General features: G+C 37.2%; 1 protein-coding gene across 7 annotated transcripts in view; it reads right to left on the bottom strand.

The window, feature by feature from the left end:
* STAU2 (staufen double-stranded RNA binding protein 2) overlaps nucleotides 1–21,355 on the bottom strand; it is a 165,101-nt gene that overhangs the window by 129,946 nt on the left and 13,800 nt on the right. For 3 of the 7 annotated variants that reach the window (XM_054060482.1, XM_054060484.1, XM_054060481.1), the window contains exons 2-5: nucleotides 19,998–20,205; nucleotides 18,791–18,936; nucleotides 14,157–14,316; nucleotides 11,734–11,869 (exon numbers count right to left, since the gene is read on the bottom strand). In XM_054060482.1, coding sequence (XP_053916457.1) covers nucleotides 11,734–11,869; nucleotides 14,157–14,316; nucleotides 18,791–18,936; nucleotides 19,998–20,196 — 641 coding nt within the window. In that variant the 5' untranslated portion in view covers nucleotides 20,197–20,205. Of the gene's footprint in view, nucleotides 1–11,733; nucleotides 11,870–14,156; nucleotides 14,317–18,790; nucleotides 18,937–19,997; nucleotides 20,206–20,339; nucleotides 20,359–21,355 lie in introns of those variants that run through there. The other 4 variants (XM_009570904.2, XM_009570907.2, XM_054060483.1 and 1 more) reach the window with 3 other exon arrangements.

The raw sequence follows: 21,355 nt of genomic DNA, 5'->3' as shown, positions 1-21,355 counted from the left end.
ATATAATTTAGTACTGAATATTAATACAGGAAGAAAGTTAGATCATGTTAGATCAATATACGAAAATATAAAGTTACAGACTTGGTAAAAGGTAGGACATGTAGGAAATGTTTATAAGATGGTGTGGAATTGTATCCTAGAAAGCAAGGACTCAAAAAAAGACTTGGAGGACAGAGATACCAAGGGCTGTTGATTATATTTTTATCTGAAATGGTTCTCATGACCTTCCACTTAGTAAACAAGGTCAGTATGGAGATTACCTTCACTGAGCCGAGCTAAGGATCACTTGCTGATGTCCACCCTCCTTAAGAATTCCCATTTCTGCTTCACTAACATTAATATCAGACTTGAATCTAAATAAGTAAAGTGATTACACTCCACTTTCTCCTCTTTGGTCAGGCAAAATGGCCTCAAAGCTAAGAGAGTTAGGTTTTTTTCCAGAGAGGATTTACCTTTTTATCACAACACTGGGGGATTCAGCTTCATTTCAGTGAAACAAATCATCCAAACAAATTGTGGTGCTGAAGTACCTGATGCTGTGAGTGCAGCTATCCTTTTTGTGACAATAACCAACTAAAACTGTCATTCCTCTTTAAAAGATCCTAAACCGACAAGCAGATCTTCAAAAGATCCTTGGCATTAGCATTCTGGAAGAGATGCTAACTGTGCCTCCATTCACAAAACACAAGCAGCCACCAAATTCACTACTGTAGACAAGATATGAAACTTAACACTGGGCTGCTGGTGAGAAGCTCTGCATTCAGATTCCATATTTCTATCATAAAAGAATCTTGAAAACCTTTCTTGAGAAAATTTAACTCTTCCTCGGTCTGTGGCAGAACGTTAAGTTCAAAGGCGACAAAGAACTTTGAGTAAGAGAGAGTACAATTCCAGTCAGACCTTACTGAGCTATAATCTGTTAAAAATTAGCCACTAACCTTCTTTCTGCTTGCTTCCCTCAGGACAATTACGACAGCCTCTCAAACTAACATTTGAGCTGTAACAGCAGTTCACCTGCATCATTACTAAAAAAAACAAGCAGAGAAGGTATTTGCTGGTAACCTATGTAACAAGGCTGTAACAAGAAGGAAGACCAACTAGTCTTGGTTTGATTGAACTTAGTATCTCACAGATCTCTTGACTGAAATATCTGCAGTTCAGCAGAAGCATAGGAAAAAGATAAAGGTGAATAAAAAGCTAACTGTGGAATAAAAGAAGTACACCCAAAATGTTCATGCTCCTGGAAGAGCATTCTGAATCAGCGCCTATTTTTATATATGCCAACAAAGTTAGTCTTCCATCTGTATCCTGACAGTAAAGCTGCCTTAAAAACAATCAGGTCTAGAAAAACAAATAAGGGACACCAAATGATCTGTAAAGCCAACAGACTGAAGTGGTTCACAGTGTGCTAGGGCACACCATTGGCACTGAAGATCTTTGAATCAGATTTACAGGAACTTATCTTAAGTAGAAAAGCAATTTTGACATACAGACATTAGGCAAAGATGAGTAGGATCTATATTGTGTCTCTTTATGCTTTTCTGCCTAGAGGAGAACAAGAATAATCATGCTTGAAAGACAGCTCTGGGGCCAGATGTACTTTATCCAGAGCAGACAAGGATATGAGGAAGTTGAAAATCCAAAGAAAAGAATCTACCAAAACCTTCTCCCATAGATGGAAGTTTCAGGAGAAATACCAAAATGTCAGCCAAGGACCACAAAGGACAGGGCAGTCCTCTTAGCAGACAGATTAAAAAAGCAAGCGGTTTGAGGAGCTTACTATATCCTGAAAGAAAATGAAGAAAAACATTAATTAAGAGAAGAATAAAGTATTGGCATTCAGGAGCTTCTCTGTCAATAAGGCCAAGTGGTCATTGACAAGACTACTTAATCTTGAGTGAAGATAGTTTAGAAGAATGCAATGGTGCAGAATGTCATGCCTTACATGCTACATTTTGGGCATGAGAAGTGATGAAGCATCTAGATGCTCTACAGCTAAAGGTAAGAATTTAACGATACCAGGTATGTGCATTGATTTGGAGAACAAAGAGACACTGTACTGGGTGTCCTGCCCATTAAGTTTGCTCCATATTCTGTCAGCTTGATTTTTAGCCTACCTAACGCTATTTTGACAGCTGTCAATGTTATACTGTAAATATACTTGAGCATATATTTCATTGATCCCTGATTGGTTAAATGCACCCATTAGCGCAGCAGATGGTAGCGATAGGATGCATTTGTCAGAAGGATGACACGAATGCTGTGCCAGCACACTTCACCTAACACCATTTTGTGAGCACTCTGAAGCTTCATCAAAACAGGGTGAGGGGACTACAGAAAAATCACTCTTTAAAAGAATTTAAATCTGTAGATTCCACAGCAGGATCTGAGTTTCTGATCCCAGATACTCTATGTATTTTTATGATTTAAAATACTGCAGAAATTAAATATTAGCTGTCAAAAATTTTATTGCAGGAATAAATACTCTCTGTTTAGGAATTTTCATTTATTTTTTAAGCCAACCATACTAATCACTATTGTCTAAACTGATAGCTACTGGCAATGGCAAAGCTCATCACCTGCAAGCTCCCTTGCCACTGTTCTTTTGGGAAAACTATCTTAAGACAAACAGATGTTCCTGATGTTTTAAACCAACAGGAAATGGACTGACTTTCTCCCTTTTCCTTTCCTAGAAACAAACAGCGAAGAAAAATCCTAGCACAGCTGTACTCAACACTTTCCTTATAACAATATGTCTGTGTGGGAGGCAGGCAATGACTGGGAACAAACAGGCCAGGGGAAGTGAAGTGTATCATGGAGAATATGAATACAAAGAATTCATTTAAATAAGTCTGAGTGGATTATTACACCATAATGTTGATACACTAGAAAGGTAATAAGTGTGCTGTACAAGATTTTGCTTTAAGATGTGATCTGAATCCTATCTCAACTGGTAATGTACAAAACTGAATCAATTATCTGCTGACAATCTCAATCCCCTCCAACCGAACAGATGTCCACATTATCAGAAAGCATCATTATTACGTACAGACCACAAGCTTGAGGCCGAGCTGCAGCCTTGTCTTTAAGGAAATGTCTCTAGATCAAGCCTTAGAAATGAAATAATATAGTGAAATGCAGAATTCTTGCTGTCTCTGTGTGACTACACCAAGCTCTTTTACTGATGCTGGATTCACATTAAAAAGAAAAAATGCCATTGTAGCCTCAAACATTACAGGAGAAGGAAACTGGAAGAAAACAACGAGACAAAACATTCCAGCAAAACTGATTTTAATTGTTTTATGCTGGAATTAAGATATTTTAAAGTCATGAAAAGTTTTAGAATACAACTTTTCAAAGAATGCTTCTGCTGTGAAATTCTTGCACCAAAATACAAATTCATGCTGCCATCTAATGGTCTAAATCAGCCACTTCCAGCTGAACAATTAAATTGCTAATCTGAACAATCACTTGCATTTGTCTCAGAACTACTATTTCTTTCTCTAAATTTTGACTCTCTGCAATCCATATCTATTTTTCAGAATGAAATTAAAGTGTATTTAAGAAGATATAACCCATTCAAACCAAACAATGTTTATTTCCATGTAGCTCTTAGTGTTTCTTCCAAAACAGTTTTTGTCTATTTGTCCAAAAGTCTGGAATGAGACCAAGAAATGCAGAAAGGAGTTTCTGAAAAGTCTATCAATAAACATCTTTATTGTTACACTTCTTAATCCATAAAATGCAAATTTTAAGGACAAAATTTTGCAACATTGATTTGAAATGCAAGCAAAGCAGCTCAGACTTCTTACAGCCTTTTCAGGGAAGGGATGTTGTACCCTATAGCTGAAGTCTAAAGCCAAGAGCAGTAACAAGGTAAAAATCTCAGTGCCACCTTATCAGGCTCCCAGGCTGCATGATTGGTTCTCCTGTGACTAACTCAAGTTTAACAGGCTTCAGAATCGAGGGTCTGCCTCACTTGAGGAGTTAAGAGCACCAAGTTCACAGCCTAACATCTTTTTGCAGCAAAACACTACCTGGTTAAATCAAAAGTTTCTCAGTACATGCCTGCCTGCCTGCCTCTCCTTAGAGCTGTTATTACTCAGATATGTCCCAAACGAATTTGTTGTTCTGATACTTTTCTCTCTCTCTCCTCTCAGGGGAAAGATTTTTATTTTTCCAGTCCTTCCAGTGCAATAGTCAGATGACTTCCACTACAGCACTCATAAAATTATTACAAATCAACATTCCTAGGATTATTTCTCAAGAGTAGAATTCAGGTCTAGATTCAGAAGCCTAAATTTAGGTTTAGTTAATGTGTAGGAACTAAGTTGCTGATACAGTAAAGTTCTGGAGAGATTCAGACAAAATGCAGACATCTTAGCTTCTGATGTGACATAGAGCATTCTAGACTAGCAACAGCTCTGACTAGACTTTCCACTTGTTATGACGGGAGACAGTTTCTAGTGCATAGGCAGAGACTATTTAGGTATCTGAAGCTGGATCTGAATCCCACCAGCACTGTAACAAACAGCATCTAGTTGCCTAAATACAAGAACACAGTACCATTTGAGATGCAGTTGTGTACCTAAGTCATCTGCATAATGTGCTTTTAATGGGTCAGTCCAGTGACACAAGTTTCCCACAAATATCTAGAGTTCTGGTGGATTGTATAAAATGGTATGATAACTGAATCCTGCTTTCAGGGCTTCCTTCAATTGCCTAAACAGAGCTAAACAGAGCCATTTGAAATGCTCTAGGGTATCTTGTCTGGCCTTCAGCTGCCCCTTCAGTAAACGTCTCCTCGAGGTCTTCTGCCAAAATCCATCAGTCCCGTGTGGATGCCTCAAAGACCCTAAAATGTCTCAAGCAGCAGTAGAGGCCTATGTTTAGGCAACTTAGTGTCCTCACATCTGCCACAGTACATATGCTTGGGAACATAAAAATCTGCTTTGTACACAGCTGTGCATAAAATCCTCCTCTACTGCAGAAAGCCTCAACAGAAAGGCTCAATAACTGGAATTCAGCAACAGATAGCAGGCTAATCACATGCTTGTAGTCATGAACAAACTCCACAGACTGATCTGAACTTTACCCTTTCTAAGCTACTGGTGATCCAATCAATAGTAGATCAAAGTTCTTCAGATCCAACAATCCTCTACATCATGCACTGGACTATTTCTGCCTCAAATGGATGAGACTCTCCATGCAGAGAGACGTCTGCTGCTAGAAGGTGAACAGGGTGCTCAGGCAGCACAAAAGGATTTCAAAAGGCCAGGAGAGTGTCAGACTTCATTCGCTTTCTGTAAATAAAGTAACTGCATTGTATAATTCTAGGTGTACTTCTGGAGATAATCTCAACAGATTTTACGTTGCCTCCTGCAGTGCACCTAATTCAAAATTTAGCTTTTACAGCTGTTCTGGCCGGATTTTCCTTTTTTACATAGGACTATATAACTCTTGTGGAAAAAATGAAGCTGGGTGAGGATTTAGATTGCATTGCTAAGCACTCAATGTCACATAACACTAGTCTCAAATCTGTTCCCTTTAATCTTTAACTCAGCATTCCTAGAAGAAACAAACTTTTCCTTTTATTTTCTCACTGTGCAATCTTATATTCAGCTCATCTGACAGATCTAGTAATTTATCCAACAATCACACAGTCTATTGTCTTTATGATCATTAGATTGGAGAACTTGTTAGTCCACTACAAAGTCAGCAGCTATAGAAGTAGTTGGCCAAAGACTAGTCCTTAAACTTCCTTTCACTATATCCCACTTTAAAGTGCTTATTTAGTATTTAAGGCCCTAGTCCACAGGGCTGACAGACATCATTTCTATCTAGAAGCAACCAAGCCTAAGCAAACCGTCCCATGCAGCGGCTCAGTATGCAGCTGCGGAGCTACCCGCCCAGTAGGCAGGTACTACCTGCACATGGAGGGTGATGCCCTGTGCTCTGTGGCCAGGCAGCTTGGTTGGCCCCAGAATAGACAAGAATATTCTGCTTCTCTATTTCTCCAAGTTTGGTCTTACAAACAGCACTGTAAAAAACCATTCACTATCAAAGAAATATGTGCTCAGAATGACAGGGCTATAAAGAAAAAGGAAAGCAGGTATGGTCTGTGTACTCTTCTCCATGCACAAAGGAGAAAGGTGATAGTCTCCTCCTTAGTCTGTAGTATACAATGTATAAGCAGGAAGAAGCAATCATAAACGAAATTAACATGAAGGCTCAAGTGCAGCAAAAATTGTCAAAGGGCGCAGAAGCTGCATTTCATCCCAGAGACACTACCACTTTGCATGACATGCTGATAGAACTATCACACCATCCAGATTACTCACACGAAGAAAGAAACTGCTTTAATTACTTTACTCCTTTTCTTTAGCTTGTCATTGTTTTGTATTTTCTTTGTTCGTATACTTCACAAGTTTTTTAAATTATGGAAGCTTTTTTTTTAATAAAGGTTTTTCAAGTACTTTAGATCGTGGTCAGACATATTTTAAGGATTTTTATATAATAAGCAAATAAGTTCTGAATTCTCCCAAAAACAAGACTTGAGTTTTGTAATCTCTTTGACACTACTTCCCATACTAAAATATCAAAAGCTGCTATTCAGTTTCTAGTGGTTTAATTTCTTGGCTGAAAACACTTAGTTTGGGCAAGTCTGTAAAACAGCATTTCCAGAAAGTCCATTTTGTCATTAACGGACATTCTATAATTCAAAATACTGCAGGATAATTAAACCTCAGGAATGACTCTCTTCAATTCTTCACTGAAGAAAAAATAACTTAAACTAAAACAAACCAGCATTCAGTGGTGACAAGGCAAGCTGGATGACCCTGTAGTCAGAATCGATATCTTATTGCATAGTTCAATTGCTCTGATTTGGACAGCCATGCTTTTAATCTTTTTCACGTGGTTTAAGCCAATCCTATATTCACAGATGCAAGGGAGTACAGGTTCCATCACTGGCTACAGATGAGTAGTATGCACATTTCAGTCTCAGCTCTGCCAATATTTCTCAAACCTGAACTGCCATTTCAAGGCTTAGTCTCTTCCAAGCAGGATGCCAGCTCTACTGTATTATGCCAAATGGTGTGCTCAAAACATGCAACCTAAATCAGTTAGCAAAGTTCTTGAAAGCATCAGTGCTTCCTCCCCCAGGGTCAGTCTGTAAAGCTCTTAGATAAAAGAAGCTATACAAAACACGTGTTCACCTTTCCTAGCTTTTCTGTAATGTATATTGTTTGAACTCAAAAGGTCCTTACGTGCCTTTGTTACAAAACTGCCTAAAATTACAACTTGTGAGGCTTTCAAAAGGTAGTATACAAGTGGCAAATGCCCAGTGCCAAAAAGTTTTTTCCTTTACTATAATCTGCCAGTAACATAGAAATTTTTGTTAAATAAAAAGGTACCTACTATAGCTGAACTCAGGGTTGACAGCTTTTTTTCAAAAGCTCTGCCTTATCAGAAGCCATCAAGCATCCTTGCACCAAACTTGCATGGATTTTACTTGAATGAAGAAAATCGAGGACTCCCAAGCTTTCTCATGAGAATGAAATTAAAAAAGTTTGAAGTTTTTATCTGTATTGTGAAATGAACTGCAGTGTACAGATACCAAACCAGATACAAATACAGAGAGCTAAGTTGGTAACTTCACTTTATTCAGCTCAGCATCACACAGACTTTATCAGCTTGGGTCAAGGTGCAGTATAACAGCAACGGCCCGATGCTGCTAACAACCTAGCGAGTATTGCATTCACTAGCTTGAGTGAACAGCCAGGTTAATAGATCCATCTTTTATCCACTCTCAAGTGGGACTGTATTTCATCTACTTGACTACCCTTAAGAGGGAAGCAGACTTACCCTTCACTTTCTAACTTAGCATAGGAAAAAGACACAGAAGATTAACACCTTACCCTGGTGTCACACACTGCCTTATATGCCTTACCCTTTGCAGGCTAAGTTTTGTACTTGGAATTCTGTAGCCTGCCTTCTACTTGCAACTCTGTAATCCTTTAACCCTTTAACTAAGCCACCTAGCCAGTGCTGTCCAGAGTTTCTCTGGCTGTATTTTTCCCCTTGCTATTATTCTCAAGGCCCTTCACCTGGAAATACCAACAAATTCACAGCACTGTATCTGTACGGTACCGTAAGCCCTTCTCCCCTTTGCCCTTTTCCTACCCCTTGGCAGCAGGTTTTGGTATACATTACTAAGCCAAATAACATGCTTGCACAAAGCTCAGCAAGTAGTCAGCTTTCAACACCTCCCCTGATGCAGCACTACTGTAAGCAAGAACAAGCAACAGGAAGCTTGAGCAAGTCCTGATGAAAACCACAGTATTACTATGGGCAAGTGTTACAGGGAACACTTCTTGGATGGGAAAGGAGACCCAGAGGAGGATGTTTATCTGTGAAACCCCACCACTCCCTTTCCAAGCTGGCCAATGAGAAATTTTTCCCCTTCTTTCTTATCCTCTTACTCTCATGTGCTTTCCATTTTTCCACACAAAGAACTTTCCTGTTCAGTATCAATTTACACCATCAGCTGCAGACCTTGCAAATGGATCTTTGCATCTTGCATGTAAAATTGTTTCAACATGCTCTCTGTGCAACACACTGCCCATATAAACAGGCTCTGCCGCACGTGAGAGTGTAGCTCTTCACATGCTTAAACCAACCTGAGCTCCCCTTAACTTCCAAACACACATTCCTGCCCGCTCTCTAGTGAGGGCACAAGCTTCTGTGTGACCAGTTGAGGAGATGTTTAAATACACTTGTAAGTGTAGAGTAACTTCTCCCTTCCTCTTTCTCCCAAAATGGATTCATTTCCAAGCAGCTCAACTCCAAGTGCAGGAGACAGGAAACTTGGAGGGACACAAAGGCTGGGGACAAAATGAAGGAGGATGAATCACCGCCACCTACACAGAAATCATCTCAGCCTGACATGGAAACTAGCCCTCAACTTTGCATACAAATAGCAGCTCTTAGACTGCATTTCCATGAGTTACTGAAAAGGATCTTTTGTACCACTTGAAACACAAGACTTAACCAGTCTAGAGATATGCCCTGGGATGAACTTAATACTTTATTTTTAACTCAAGTCATTCATCTTTGCAGAATCAAAGTTCCCTAACAATCTCTTAAGCTTCATCTGCAACGTCACCTATTTGAAAAGCACTTCTATTTAAACAAAGATCAGTAAAGGGAATTTAGTCACAGCATACAAGACAAAACCAGCTTCCAACCTATTTAGCGTATTTTTTTATCTGTTCTGATAACAAATAATAAACTAGAGTCAGAGAATGACGAAAATGGAAAATACCAATTACAGTATAGTACCTACATTATTTTTCAAATCTTATCTTTAAACTGTCTATATGGCTTGCATCTCCAAAAACTCTTCCATTCTGCTATCAGGCTGCTAAAAATCAGCAAATGAATGCTAAATATAACATAGCAGTATTAAGTTACTTCAGAAGGTAATAAATGTAACATATACTCCAGAAACATAATATAGCGGTACAGCATACGCTTCATATTCACGACTTTGCTCACTATTGTAACAGCTCTAGAATACGTCATCAGGCTTTTCTTCAGTGAGGGTGGGCAGGAGGTGCACAGCAGGCAGTCCCGCAATTGTATTATATGGCATCATTCTTCTGTTTCCTCCTTACTCTGGCATTCGGGTGCAAGCTGGGGCACGCATAGGGGGTATGTTTTTATGTAAACAGACAAGGATATTTAGTTATTTACTACTTATAGTTATCTATCAATTTACCAGCCACAGTATTATTAGCCCTTCTGCATGTGCAACTGCACTAAATTAAGCACAATGAAGCACTAAAGCACAGATTCTGGCCTTCTGTCCTACCCTGCCCATTTGCTCTGTGATCAGAAAAATCAAATGCTTTCAGCTACCTAATGGTTCCCATGAAAGCAAACATTTTAAAGATTGCACTAGATGTACTAAATGTTTTCCAAAAAAATAAAATCTTAAAAGTTAGCAACTACTGTTCCAGGGTTCTGCTTCCAAATATGTTTCAGTAACTAATTTCAGATTCCAGAATTTCACATTTTATTATTTTGACTAGACAGGTTTCTGGATATTAACTATAACTAATAATTAATTATTATCTCCTTTCAGATATCATAGTTACTTTTTAAACCATGTCATATGTTAGCAGAGACTCAGGTCAGTAGGGCCTAGAAATATAAAACAAGTAATATAATAATCAGGCACTATTCTGTAGAGTAATTAAAGAGCTTTCTTTCAGATTATTTTTGTTTGTCTTTTACAGTTGTAGGTACTGTTGCTATTAAAAAAAAACCAGAATGAAATGTTAAAACCCTAAAGCTATTTGGATTTAAAAATCTTGGGAAAAGTAAAATAATATTAAGTCAACTGATATTTTCTTTAGACAATTCTGAAATGCCATATTTTCATTTCAAACTCCTTAATTTTCAAACATTGTTGTAAATTCCATTTTTAATAAAAGACTAATTTTGACCTAAAACACTACTTCAGAGTTCATAACCTCATTCTTTTTGATAATTAAGAGATGCCTAAAAATTAACAGGAGATCCATTAAGCAAACCTTTATAAGAAAGGCAACATTTTTCACTGACAGAACAGGCTATTAGAAATTCCTGACCTGTTTGGTTTGGGGTTTTTCTTATTTTATTATACTCGGTATTACTTTTGTAACCCCAAAAGAGCTGATCTAACATAGTTCCTTTCTGAAAAAATAAGGAAAATTGGGATGGAAAAAAAAACCAAACAAAAAACCTACTGCAAGAGACAGAAGTTCCTCAGATTGCAAATTAATACATACAAACCTGAAGTTTCTCTCTGACTGTTGTATTACATACAAACTACATTTAACTCAGGATGAGTTAGAACAGTTTTTCTATCTGTAATAAAATTATACAAATATCAAAGATGAAGATGATTAAAAAATTAGAACATAATGAAGAATGACATATTTTGATAATCAGTTAAGAAAACTGTTCCATCCACTTTAATTTTCAATTTTTTCAATCTAAGAATTTGAAAATTTAATTTTTGAGAATTTAAGAACAAAATTTTGAGAATTTAAAAACAAAATATTGAATACTGTCTTCTCAATGATCATTCCAACTTACTAGAGTAATGACAGCATTGATGGAGGGTTCTGAATCTAGGTTTCTAAACTATGAAATAAAGGATTTTTCCTAACCAAACACTGAGGACTAAGGAACTGAGACAGGTGACTAGGCTGAATGGTTAAAAAAAAAAAAAATCAAAACCTGAGAATGGTTTCAAGTCGATTTTCAAAATGCAGCCCACCTAATTTTATAGCCAATTTAAAAAAAAAAAAAAAAAAAGTGTGCTTAATTTTTAATGATCCTGATTCTAATCATGTGACATAACAGGGGAAAAAAAAGCTAAACCTCTCTCTGAAGTTAACGCTGTGCCTCCTCAGTGCCATAGCTGTAGACTGCAACTGCAGTATGTGCATTATAAAAGTAAAACCAGTTGGTTTACATTTCTTTATTCCTTGTGACATGCGTAGGGCACACGTCATCTTTTAGAAAGCAAATACTCATGTTTCTAAATAAGGCTGCAGAGACTTTCCTTAGTATAATCTTAGTTCTACTTAACTCTGATATAACCGAAGAAGTTAATAACTATTTAGAACATATTGATAAGCAAAGACTAAAAAAACACCAAATAATAGAAAAAGTACAAACCTCTGATTGTACATGCCCCGGAAATTGTAATTTGCTCTATAATTGGGAAGTGGTTTTGGATCTAATGGCCTGTAGATGGCAGGCTCTCCTCTTTTCATAGCCAGACCATTCAGCTCTACTGTTGGAGTTATACTGCCTGCAAAAACCAAAGAACACAGGTAAGGCACTTTAACCACAAATACTGCAAATCACATAAGCAGGACTGAGACAAGTAGCAAAGACAGAGCTGTATGACATTATTTCGCTCTTAAATTAAAAAAGAAGAAGTTACAGTGACATTTCAGTATCTCTACAACACAGGAGTATAGATACCAATATAACCACAAGTAATGAAAAAGAAGGTTTAAACATTTATCTCAGTGTGTTTTCTATGCAGTTTCAGTAGATTAATCTTTATATACAAATGAGAAAGTCAGCACTGTAATCAAGCTAGTTATTCATCTTCCCAATGTGCTTATAATACGGTGTGACACTTTCTGAAACTACAAAGACAAAAGAATAATGTCTCTTCTCACTGAATATCATTAAATAAAAACACAAATAGAACAAAGAGCCATTGAAACAAGCAAACAGTAATATGCATTACTGCAGTCATTTGGAAATCTTACAACAAATTATAAAAGAAAATTACTTGCAAGTCTTCAAAGCCTATGACAATGACTGAAAACTAATGATCTAACAAGAACGATCTCTCAAATTGAAAACAACTACTGGAGATCACTGGAGATCACTACAGCCATCTACTGGTGACAGAAAACAAAAAAGAACACAGTGAGCGCTTCCCTACTTCTATGGTCTGCAAAATGCCAAACAGAAAGCTACACTGTGACTTTATTTTTTTTTTAAATAAAATGTTCAGTTACAGTATTCCCCATGTGCACTACTGTAAGAAAATCCTAAATAAGCTAAATGCACATTCCAATAAAAAGGAGTTGATGTTTTCTCAAAATATTTTCAAAAAAGGTTCAAATGAATCTAGCCTCAAAAGACTATGATGAATTTGCCAGTCCACCATTGAGGCTTTATATGCCAAATGATGAAAATTATTAAGCAATACTTATTAAAAAACTTCTATCAACAACATTTTTCATAGTTTCCAGAGAAAGGAATGACTATGACTTCAACTATTTAATAAAAATGCAAACTATGATTTTAATGAGAAAATACTTGTGCATATACAATACACCTATCTTGGAGAAAAATTACAGCGTTAAGTGATACAATTTTAATGAAGTCTCTTAAAGCCTATTTCTTTTGTTATCAGCTTTTCCCTTTAAGGATATGCTCAAAGCCAAAAAAAACCAGAAGCTGAGTAATACTCTGCAATGTCAAGAATCAAACCCAGGATCCCTTTTTACAGAGGTCTGAGCCTCTTGCTATCTAAACAGTCAAAGTCACAGAAACTGTGAAGGACACAGGGCAAAACCAATGCCTGGAGAAACAATGAATTGATCGCCAAAGGAGCAAGAGAATACTATCACACCACTCTCAAACAATTTGTAGCGGCTAACACTCAGGATAATACAAGCTCTAAAGGAAAATTACTCCTTTTTTTCCATGACATAGAGAAGATTATCTGCAAAATTACTTCATTTTAATAAAGTGCCTGAAGAAGACTTCTTTTAAAAAGGAGGGGAAGAAGGTGCAGACAGAACTAGAAAGACAAGGGAAAAAGGTGGGGAAAAAAGGAGTGTAAAAGAGAAAAAAGGAAAAAAAGACATTTTTCTCACTGTTTTCTTTTAGTTTAAAATAAAGTTAAGAATATTTCTTAATTTATTAATTTATTTAATATACAGATCACTGAGCATGCCACTGAGATGTATACCTCAAAAGGCATTGCATGCATAGAAGGCAACTCACAAGTAACACCTTAAAATGAAGAATGCAAGACAATATACATTCTTTTAGTCAAACAACAGTCTCTAAAGCCATCTAAAAGCTTTTAGAAAGCACAGGTTAGTACAAAGGAAAACCCAGGACGTAGGAAATTACCTGTCAAAATTCTCATGCCAAATCCTGACCTTTTATTTACACCACAGATGCAATATCACAGGATTGGACTGGATAAAGCTTCCAATTTCAAAGGAAAATTTGCTAAAATAACTCTTCGGGAAAAACATTTTACTATGGTAACAATGGTACAGTTGAATCTGGTTTTGTCCTGTTTGTCTACTGCTGATCACATACTATCACTTTGTATACATCTGAGCTTCATATAAATAATACATTCTCTTACAGTTCAACTGTTTTAGGTATGCGCATTAAAAATTCTTCTGTGCAAACTCATATTATACTATCATACCTGCAATACAGCTATGTTGATTCTCAAACTCCAACCTAAGTAAATTTAGCAAGATACTAGATATTAATGTATAATACTCCAACATTTCAACAAGATTTAATGCACAGATTTAATGTCATACCTGGATTATTGTTAACATTATTTTTGGGTGGTCTAGGCGTTGGTTTGGGTAGGGTAGTTTCACTCAATGCTTTGCTAGCAGCAGCATGTTGGGCCTTTTTAATACTGCTTCCTTCTGCTTCCCAGGTCTGTTCCCCAAGAGTCAGCTGCACTGTGAACATCTTCAAAGACAAAGAACAGGTAAACATTGGCAAGATTATCACTGTGGATTAGACAGACCTGTAAAAAAACTTCCAGGGCTAAAGAGAAATTGTGCTCTCTTTTCATTAGATTCAGCTCACAGAGAACACATCTAATTCTTACAGAGATCAGTAGTCTTTCTCAGTGGGCAACATTTGGCCCTTTAAATGACAAAGTAAAATAGCATAATGTTCCATGTCAGCTATCAAAGAACAGAATACTATTCAAACCAAGTAATAATAACTGCAAACTGGTCCTCTGCTCTTGAAAGACTGTATACAGGTCAGTTGAGACCACATTTCTTTATGTTTGAACATGTTTAGTCACTTTCAACTGCAGAAAACAGGTAAAGAACGCTAATGAATTTTGTAATAATTCTGAACAAATACAAATGACCGCAAAGTCCTTCAAAGCAGTGGAGAATTTGGCTCAATTATTTTTACACAATGAAAGAATTTCTCACAAAACCTAATTTCTGAAAATAACATGTATTGTTAGGGCAGAGTCACAACTCAAATACATTCAGAAATATATGAAAGTAAGAAATAAAGGAAGTATTAACTTTCGGAATGAAACTACAGTTCTTTAAAGTGGACTCTATAGTGAAGACAACTGTAAAAATTCAGAGTTCAGAAGCTGAATACTGATAAAAACGACAGTTATTTCCAAGTCAGCAATAAAGGATTACTTCAAGCATTATCTATGCTGTGCAAGTTGTGAAGATAAAACTCAATGCATATTTAAGATAGCTGATAGAGTCTATCTTCTGTATGATACATATATGTTGTTTAAATTTGAGCATCTAAGAATGAGAAAGGGTAAGAACCTGGTATCTTTTCCATGTCAATTCCATACACGTAAGGCAAGATTTAATAGCTAGATACACACAGTAGACTAACATGTGTCCACCTCAGAAAACACACTGACTTACTTGAGGCAACATAAAGAAATCTACATACTAGCGTGAGCAGCACATAACTATGCAAATGGAAGTTTTACTTTATTTGCTCTATCATTTTTAAAATTATTTAAGCTTGCTAGATCCAGGATCAGTTATCTAGAGACAAGCATGATAGCCAACCTTTAAGTTTACCTTTACATATATTTTCATTTAGCATGCACTTGCAAACAAGTGTTGGAACACAAGTACGTATGTGCCTCCCAACTCAGTCCTAGACATCCATTCAGTGCGTGTGAACTGAACGCTACAAATACATAGTTTTATCTTCATTACAAGCTTGAGTTTTTGCCTACTGTAATTTTCAGAAGCACAGAGCAAATGTCCATAGCACAGTTCCTTTCACCACATCACTTTTTGTCCACAGCAGTCATGGCAATTTCCTCATGGACAAGGGGAGAGACATAGTTTCTTATTTTTGCATTCTGTCAGACCCTTATCCCCACCTGAAAGCTAAGCTGGGTATTAGAGCTAAATACCCATAATTATGTCCATCATCTATAAACATACATCCTAATTACTTAAGGAACTGAAATTTAATTTCTCGATCTGGAGTTCGTATATTTTATATTTTGCAATAAACTATCAGTGCAGTATTTTTATAGGAGGAGAATTATCTTGAATTTCAATAAAAATTGAATTAGTAATGGCTATTTATCTACTTGTAAGTCTTCTCTTAGTGCTTAAGAGCAATAAACAGGAATTCAGGATATTAAAGGGCTTGCTCGGTAAGTTTCTATAGCCAGAGTTCTAACTTGCTTGTTTGGCCCACCTGACAAACTAACCCCTGCAAAAAACCACACACAGAAGAAGGAGGCAATTTAACTAAAGGAGTAAAACTGTCTAGAACAGTCTGGAGCAGCCAATGAGATGCTCATGCTCTGCAAGACTCAGGCTCTCAGTTCTGCTACAGACTGAGAAGCATTTCTCACCAATTTTCTGAGGCAGTTTGTATGCCTTAGGTTCAATGTAATTACCTTATGGCTAGAGAGCAGAAACGTGAAGGCCATCGTGCTTTATACTCGCTTTCACTCCACTGTGTTCGTAAGGTCAGTCTTCCTTAGCCCTGCTAATTTTTACTCTTCATTTTTTCTGCATGTAGAACTTACTCTCCTTCTTCCTGGCCTTTTGAAGAGTTACACCCCTTATCCCTTTCTCTTTTCTCTGTACTACCATCCACTTCCTTCTGTCAGTGTTTCTCTTAAATTCCCGGAGATGCCATTATTGTAGAAGTACAAAATAAAAGATCTACTTGACTACTGTACTCAAAAATGTAATTTATGCTCTCAAAGACTTGCAAACTCCTAGAAATCCTAACTGCACAGCCAGGAAAGCACCACTTCTCTTCCAGCTCCACTGTTTCTGGTTTCCCATTTCACCCCAAATGTCAAAACTTACTTCCAGAGACAACTAGAAAAAAGGATATAAAGATTTACTAGCACTTGCGGTCACAACACAGACAGCTGTCCTGTAAATCATATCTCTGAAAATCATGAAAGCACTAGTGGAAAGGAACAGAGCATGTGTGGGAGGAAAGTGATGAGAGACGCTCCTTAAATGGCAAACAGCGGCAGCAGCATTACTTCCTTCAGGTCACGCTTTCTACAACAAACTCAGCTCCGTTTCACAAATTCTGTCAGGTACTACAAGACACTATACTAAACTGCTAACAGTCATAATAATTTCTATGCCTCTGCTTTTCATAGGTCAAAGGTACAAAGGTCTGCATAATCTTATTAATATAACCCTTGTTCTTCATCCCCTTCCCTCCTCTGTTGTTCATATTTGCTGCACAGGTCACAATTAGACTCCACAGAGCACCATGTTAGAGAGGACCTCAAGGATCATCTCATCCAACCTTTCTTGGCAAATGCATGTTCTGAAATTGGCCCAGCACCCTGTTCAGCTGAATCTTAAGAGTGCCAGATGTTGGGGATGAACATCCTACAGGACACACTTTTTATTACCACTATGAACACAGTTAAAAATAATTTTTCAGGTTTTTTATTTACCTCTTATTAAGCAATACATTGAAAATCAGGCTTTCAAAAGTGTAGCTAATGCAATTTGACTTAAATTATATTAGTTGACTAAGTCAATTGACTTAAATTATATTAGTTCCTTTAAAAATAGTAACAAAATATGCGAACTACTTCTGCTGCTAAAATTTTTAGTATGAATGTAAGGTAACTCAAATCTCTTTACTGAGGAGGAATGTGAACAGCCAAAACCACACCTCTGGGTACAAATAAAGCACTTCTTATTTCACAATAAAGGAAAAAAGTTAACAAAACAAATATAGGACACAACAGTGAAAAGCTACAGAAAGCACAACAGATAGAACATGCCACAACCTAAACCAAGTAAATCAGTGTATCCTGTGGTACCAAACGCTTGCAGGAAAGGGAAGAGCATTTAAATTTCCATTGGCAATGAGCAATCCTAAAAGCTTGCTGATTGTTAGCAGCCCTGCATCTGCTGACATATTTCCACAGTACAAAGGACACATGAACACCAGCCAAAATGCAGGTCAATGGTTCCCATCAACACTGCACTAGTTAACAAAACAACAAGGGGCAACAGCAAAGAGATGCCCCATGACCAGCTGAAACTGTTACTAATCCATCATGTGATCCACTTATGTCTTACAGTTTTGCCAGTCTAGAAAGACTGAGAGCAAGGCAACTATTAATAACAGCATCTTATCTTTCACATTTTTTTCAGACTTTTTTTTCTCCTCCCCTCTCCCAGACTACTTCTAACGAGGGAGGAAATTCAAAATTAAGTCTGAAAATTATTATCATGAGAACATCCCCGTGTCGCCTATCATCCAAAAGCATCCTAACATGTACTTATGAAATTCAGTTGGATATCCGAATTGACATGATAACTGAGCAGAATTAACCATCAGTTCACTAGAAACTTTAATGCTATAATCATATAAGGAGTCTTAATATCACCATAAATCTTTAAGTTGCCCAGAAATTAAAAGAAAGAACAGTAACAAAGTTTGTTACTTGTAATGCAAGATCCAAAGATATGATATCAATACAATCAATTTTATCAATCAACTTTTGTTCTTGTCTGCGCTACCATGAAACAAATGCAGAGGTAGTTATCAGAGGTATGGGAACTGGGGAGAAGGCTTCACACAGCTTAAAAAACAAACATTCCATAAGAATTAAGAAAGAGTGGCAATAACCCCGGGAAGATCTTCACAAGGTCTTTATATAGGGCAACAAATATAAACTCAAAGGTAGAAATCAAAGTAAGGTACAAAAACGATCTATTCGGCTTCAACAGGAGTACAGACATACTTTCTGAAAGTATGAGAAAAGTATACTGAAAGTATAGAGAAAAAGAAAGCAGAATACAGAACAGTAAGAAACCCCTTAAACTAGAAATGTGGTTGTGTTTCACAAGTGTACTCGTCCAGCCCATGACATTATCTGATCAGCACTTAAGGTACGGCTCATCACCTGGAACTGTGACCTTACCTTGGCATGAGCAGGCCCTCTTTCATTCAGAAGCTTATACTGGGGTTGAATTCTATTGAAACGGGCTAACTCATTTACCAGACACATTGGAGTTTTCTCTTTGGGGTTTGCCATGTTATCTTGGAGAGGAGCTGTAAATAAAGAATCTGTAAAGTTTTTGTGGAGAAATGTATTCTTCACAACTTTGCAAAATTTTGCAAAAGCAGCAGCATGCTTTAGAAAAGAAAATACTTTGTCTAAAAAATAATTTTTGCACATATGCTAAATACAGTGTTTAATACCATTTCCATATGAATCATATGAGAGCAGGCATTTCACAGTAACCACTTTGATTATACGCAATTTAAAAAAAATACAACTATCTTTTCAAAACATCTCTATAAAAGATGACAGTGTAGGAGGACATCTACATATGCTACATTTTCAATGCCACCGAAGTTTACTGTTGGGAGTATACTGGTTCCAGGAATTGACTACTCATTCTGAATGGTTTCTTGACACTTTGAAGCAGAAGTGGATAGCCTAAGAGTTGCAAGATACACATAGCAGCTGAAAGCCTGTGCTTCCTACTTGCTTTTCCCTTCTCCTCCGCAGTGTTTTAGACTTTTCTCACAATAACAAAGTCACTGTTCCATAGAACACCTTTCTTCTCCCTTTAAGGATTTTGTTCTGCTTCTCTTAAGACTACTCAATTCATGCATACTGCCTTACTGCTTTTTAAACTTCGTGCTAGCTCTTTTTCAACTTATTTTTATTTATCCCTAACACACACTGTCATTTATTGCTTAAATCTTAGGATAACATTTCTGTATTTCATACCCAATTCAGCATAGGAACTACAGCATTTATTAGTCTACAAAGGAAACACCAAATACTGCCAAGCAGTCTGAAGACATTCTGTTCTAGGGAAGAGAAATACACTTGGAGACCTTCCTACACCACTAAAACTTCTCTATAAAAGATACACTCAGAATTTGACAAAATAGACATGTTCTTTTCTGAGCTTTTATATCATTGACCTCCACACTGTCAGTCTAAGCTCAGTTAAAGAAACTCAGTCTATTTAGGCAAAATAATTTTCTATGGGATTTTTGTTCTCTATTTTAATCCTCTTTAAGAACTAACTTCTTTTTATTTTTCTCCAAATTAACAAGTAATTGAAACGAATCATCTCAATACTAAAGAAAATATGCCTAGATCAACTTACCTGGTGAGTTGCTAGGAGGTGCAGGATCCACAAGGCCAGCAGTAGGACTACTACAGCTGGCAGCTGATTCTGAAATGGATCCGTTCATTGAGGACGGCAGACCCAGTGTATTTGTAGTTGTAACTGGTAGGGGTAGCACCATAGGGGACATGGCAGGTCCAGATAGGTTTGCTGTAGTCTGCATCTTAACTTGTGCCATTACCTATCTCTGAAATTAAAAACAAAAAAAAAATATTATGAGCAGGGCACTTGGAGTTGACTGGCAAATGACAGTAGTGACATTAACAACACTGCTTTCTTGCTCCTGGATCTGGGTCACAAAACTATCCACAAAAGTCGCACCTCTACACGCGTTACTTCAAACAGATGCTCACAGCCAAAGAAAATCAGAGAAGAACCCACACACCCCGACTCCAAGTTCTGTTGCTCAACTATGGAGTGATACTGCCTGAAAGACAGAAGGAAGAATGATTATTCTAGAATAAGATTCCATATAACTATTCAGCAGATGAGATTAGCACCTGCTGATTTCCTCAAGAGAGTATCTTTGCAACAAACTGCCATAGCAATCTTTTGCCACAGTTTTTCCAATAAAATGCACCCAAAATACCAAGTAAGGCCACAAGAGAAAATCCTTATTTTTTCTGCCTGTTACCAAACCAGAAAAGAGAAAAAATAAGAAGAGAAAACAAAGAAACAAATAAAAAAAAACCCAAACCATAAATAAGCAAATTTTGAAGAATCACTGCTTATCCAGCCAGTATGTGGAATGCTTCAATCACTGCATAAATTTCACAGGACAGGTACCAGGATTTCCTAAACTAGCCTTTAATCTGCTGCTAAAGCATTTACCTGGAACATGCCAGGTACTAATTATCTCTCATGATCTGCCTAAATGAGTTTCTTTATTACCAATATCTGTTTTCTGGCTTAGTCTACACTCATAAAGCAGCCAAGGTCAGGGCACAGCTCCTTCATACTACTCACTGAGCATAAATTCTTTGCCAAGATTTTGGCAACTGATAAAAAACTCTTGCAAAGATCACATGGGAACAGTTCAGAGGCCAGCAGGCACTCCAGGCAAATCCACTCAAATGAGTGAGGAGACAATTTTTCCCAGTCCTCAGGGAAAAATCTTGGGCTTCTCCCTTTAGTATCACAAGCAAACTATGAGCTATTTTATTTAGTAGCACGGAGACAATATTTTTTTTAGAGTTTATACAGATTATATGATCTGTACAGAGCAGATAAAGACACAAACCCTGTAACAGCCAACTAACAACCTGGGGACCTGGGATATTCCCCAGCAGCACCTCTGGCTAAGGCAGAGGACAGGAACTGGTTCACCTTTGTCATGG

Source organism: Cuculus canorus, chromosome 2 (assembly GCF_017976375.1).
Source record: "Cuculus canorus isolate bCucCan1 chromosome 2, bCucCan1.pri, whole genome shotgun sequence".
Lineage (NCBI taxonomy): Eukaryota > Metazoa > Chordata > Aves > Cuculiformes > Cuculidae > Cuculus > Cuculus canorus.
This window is presented reverse-complemented; position numbering and strand designations above follow the sequence as displayed.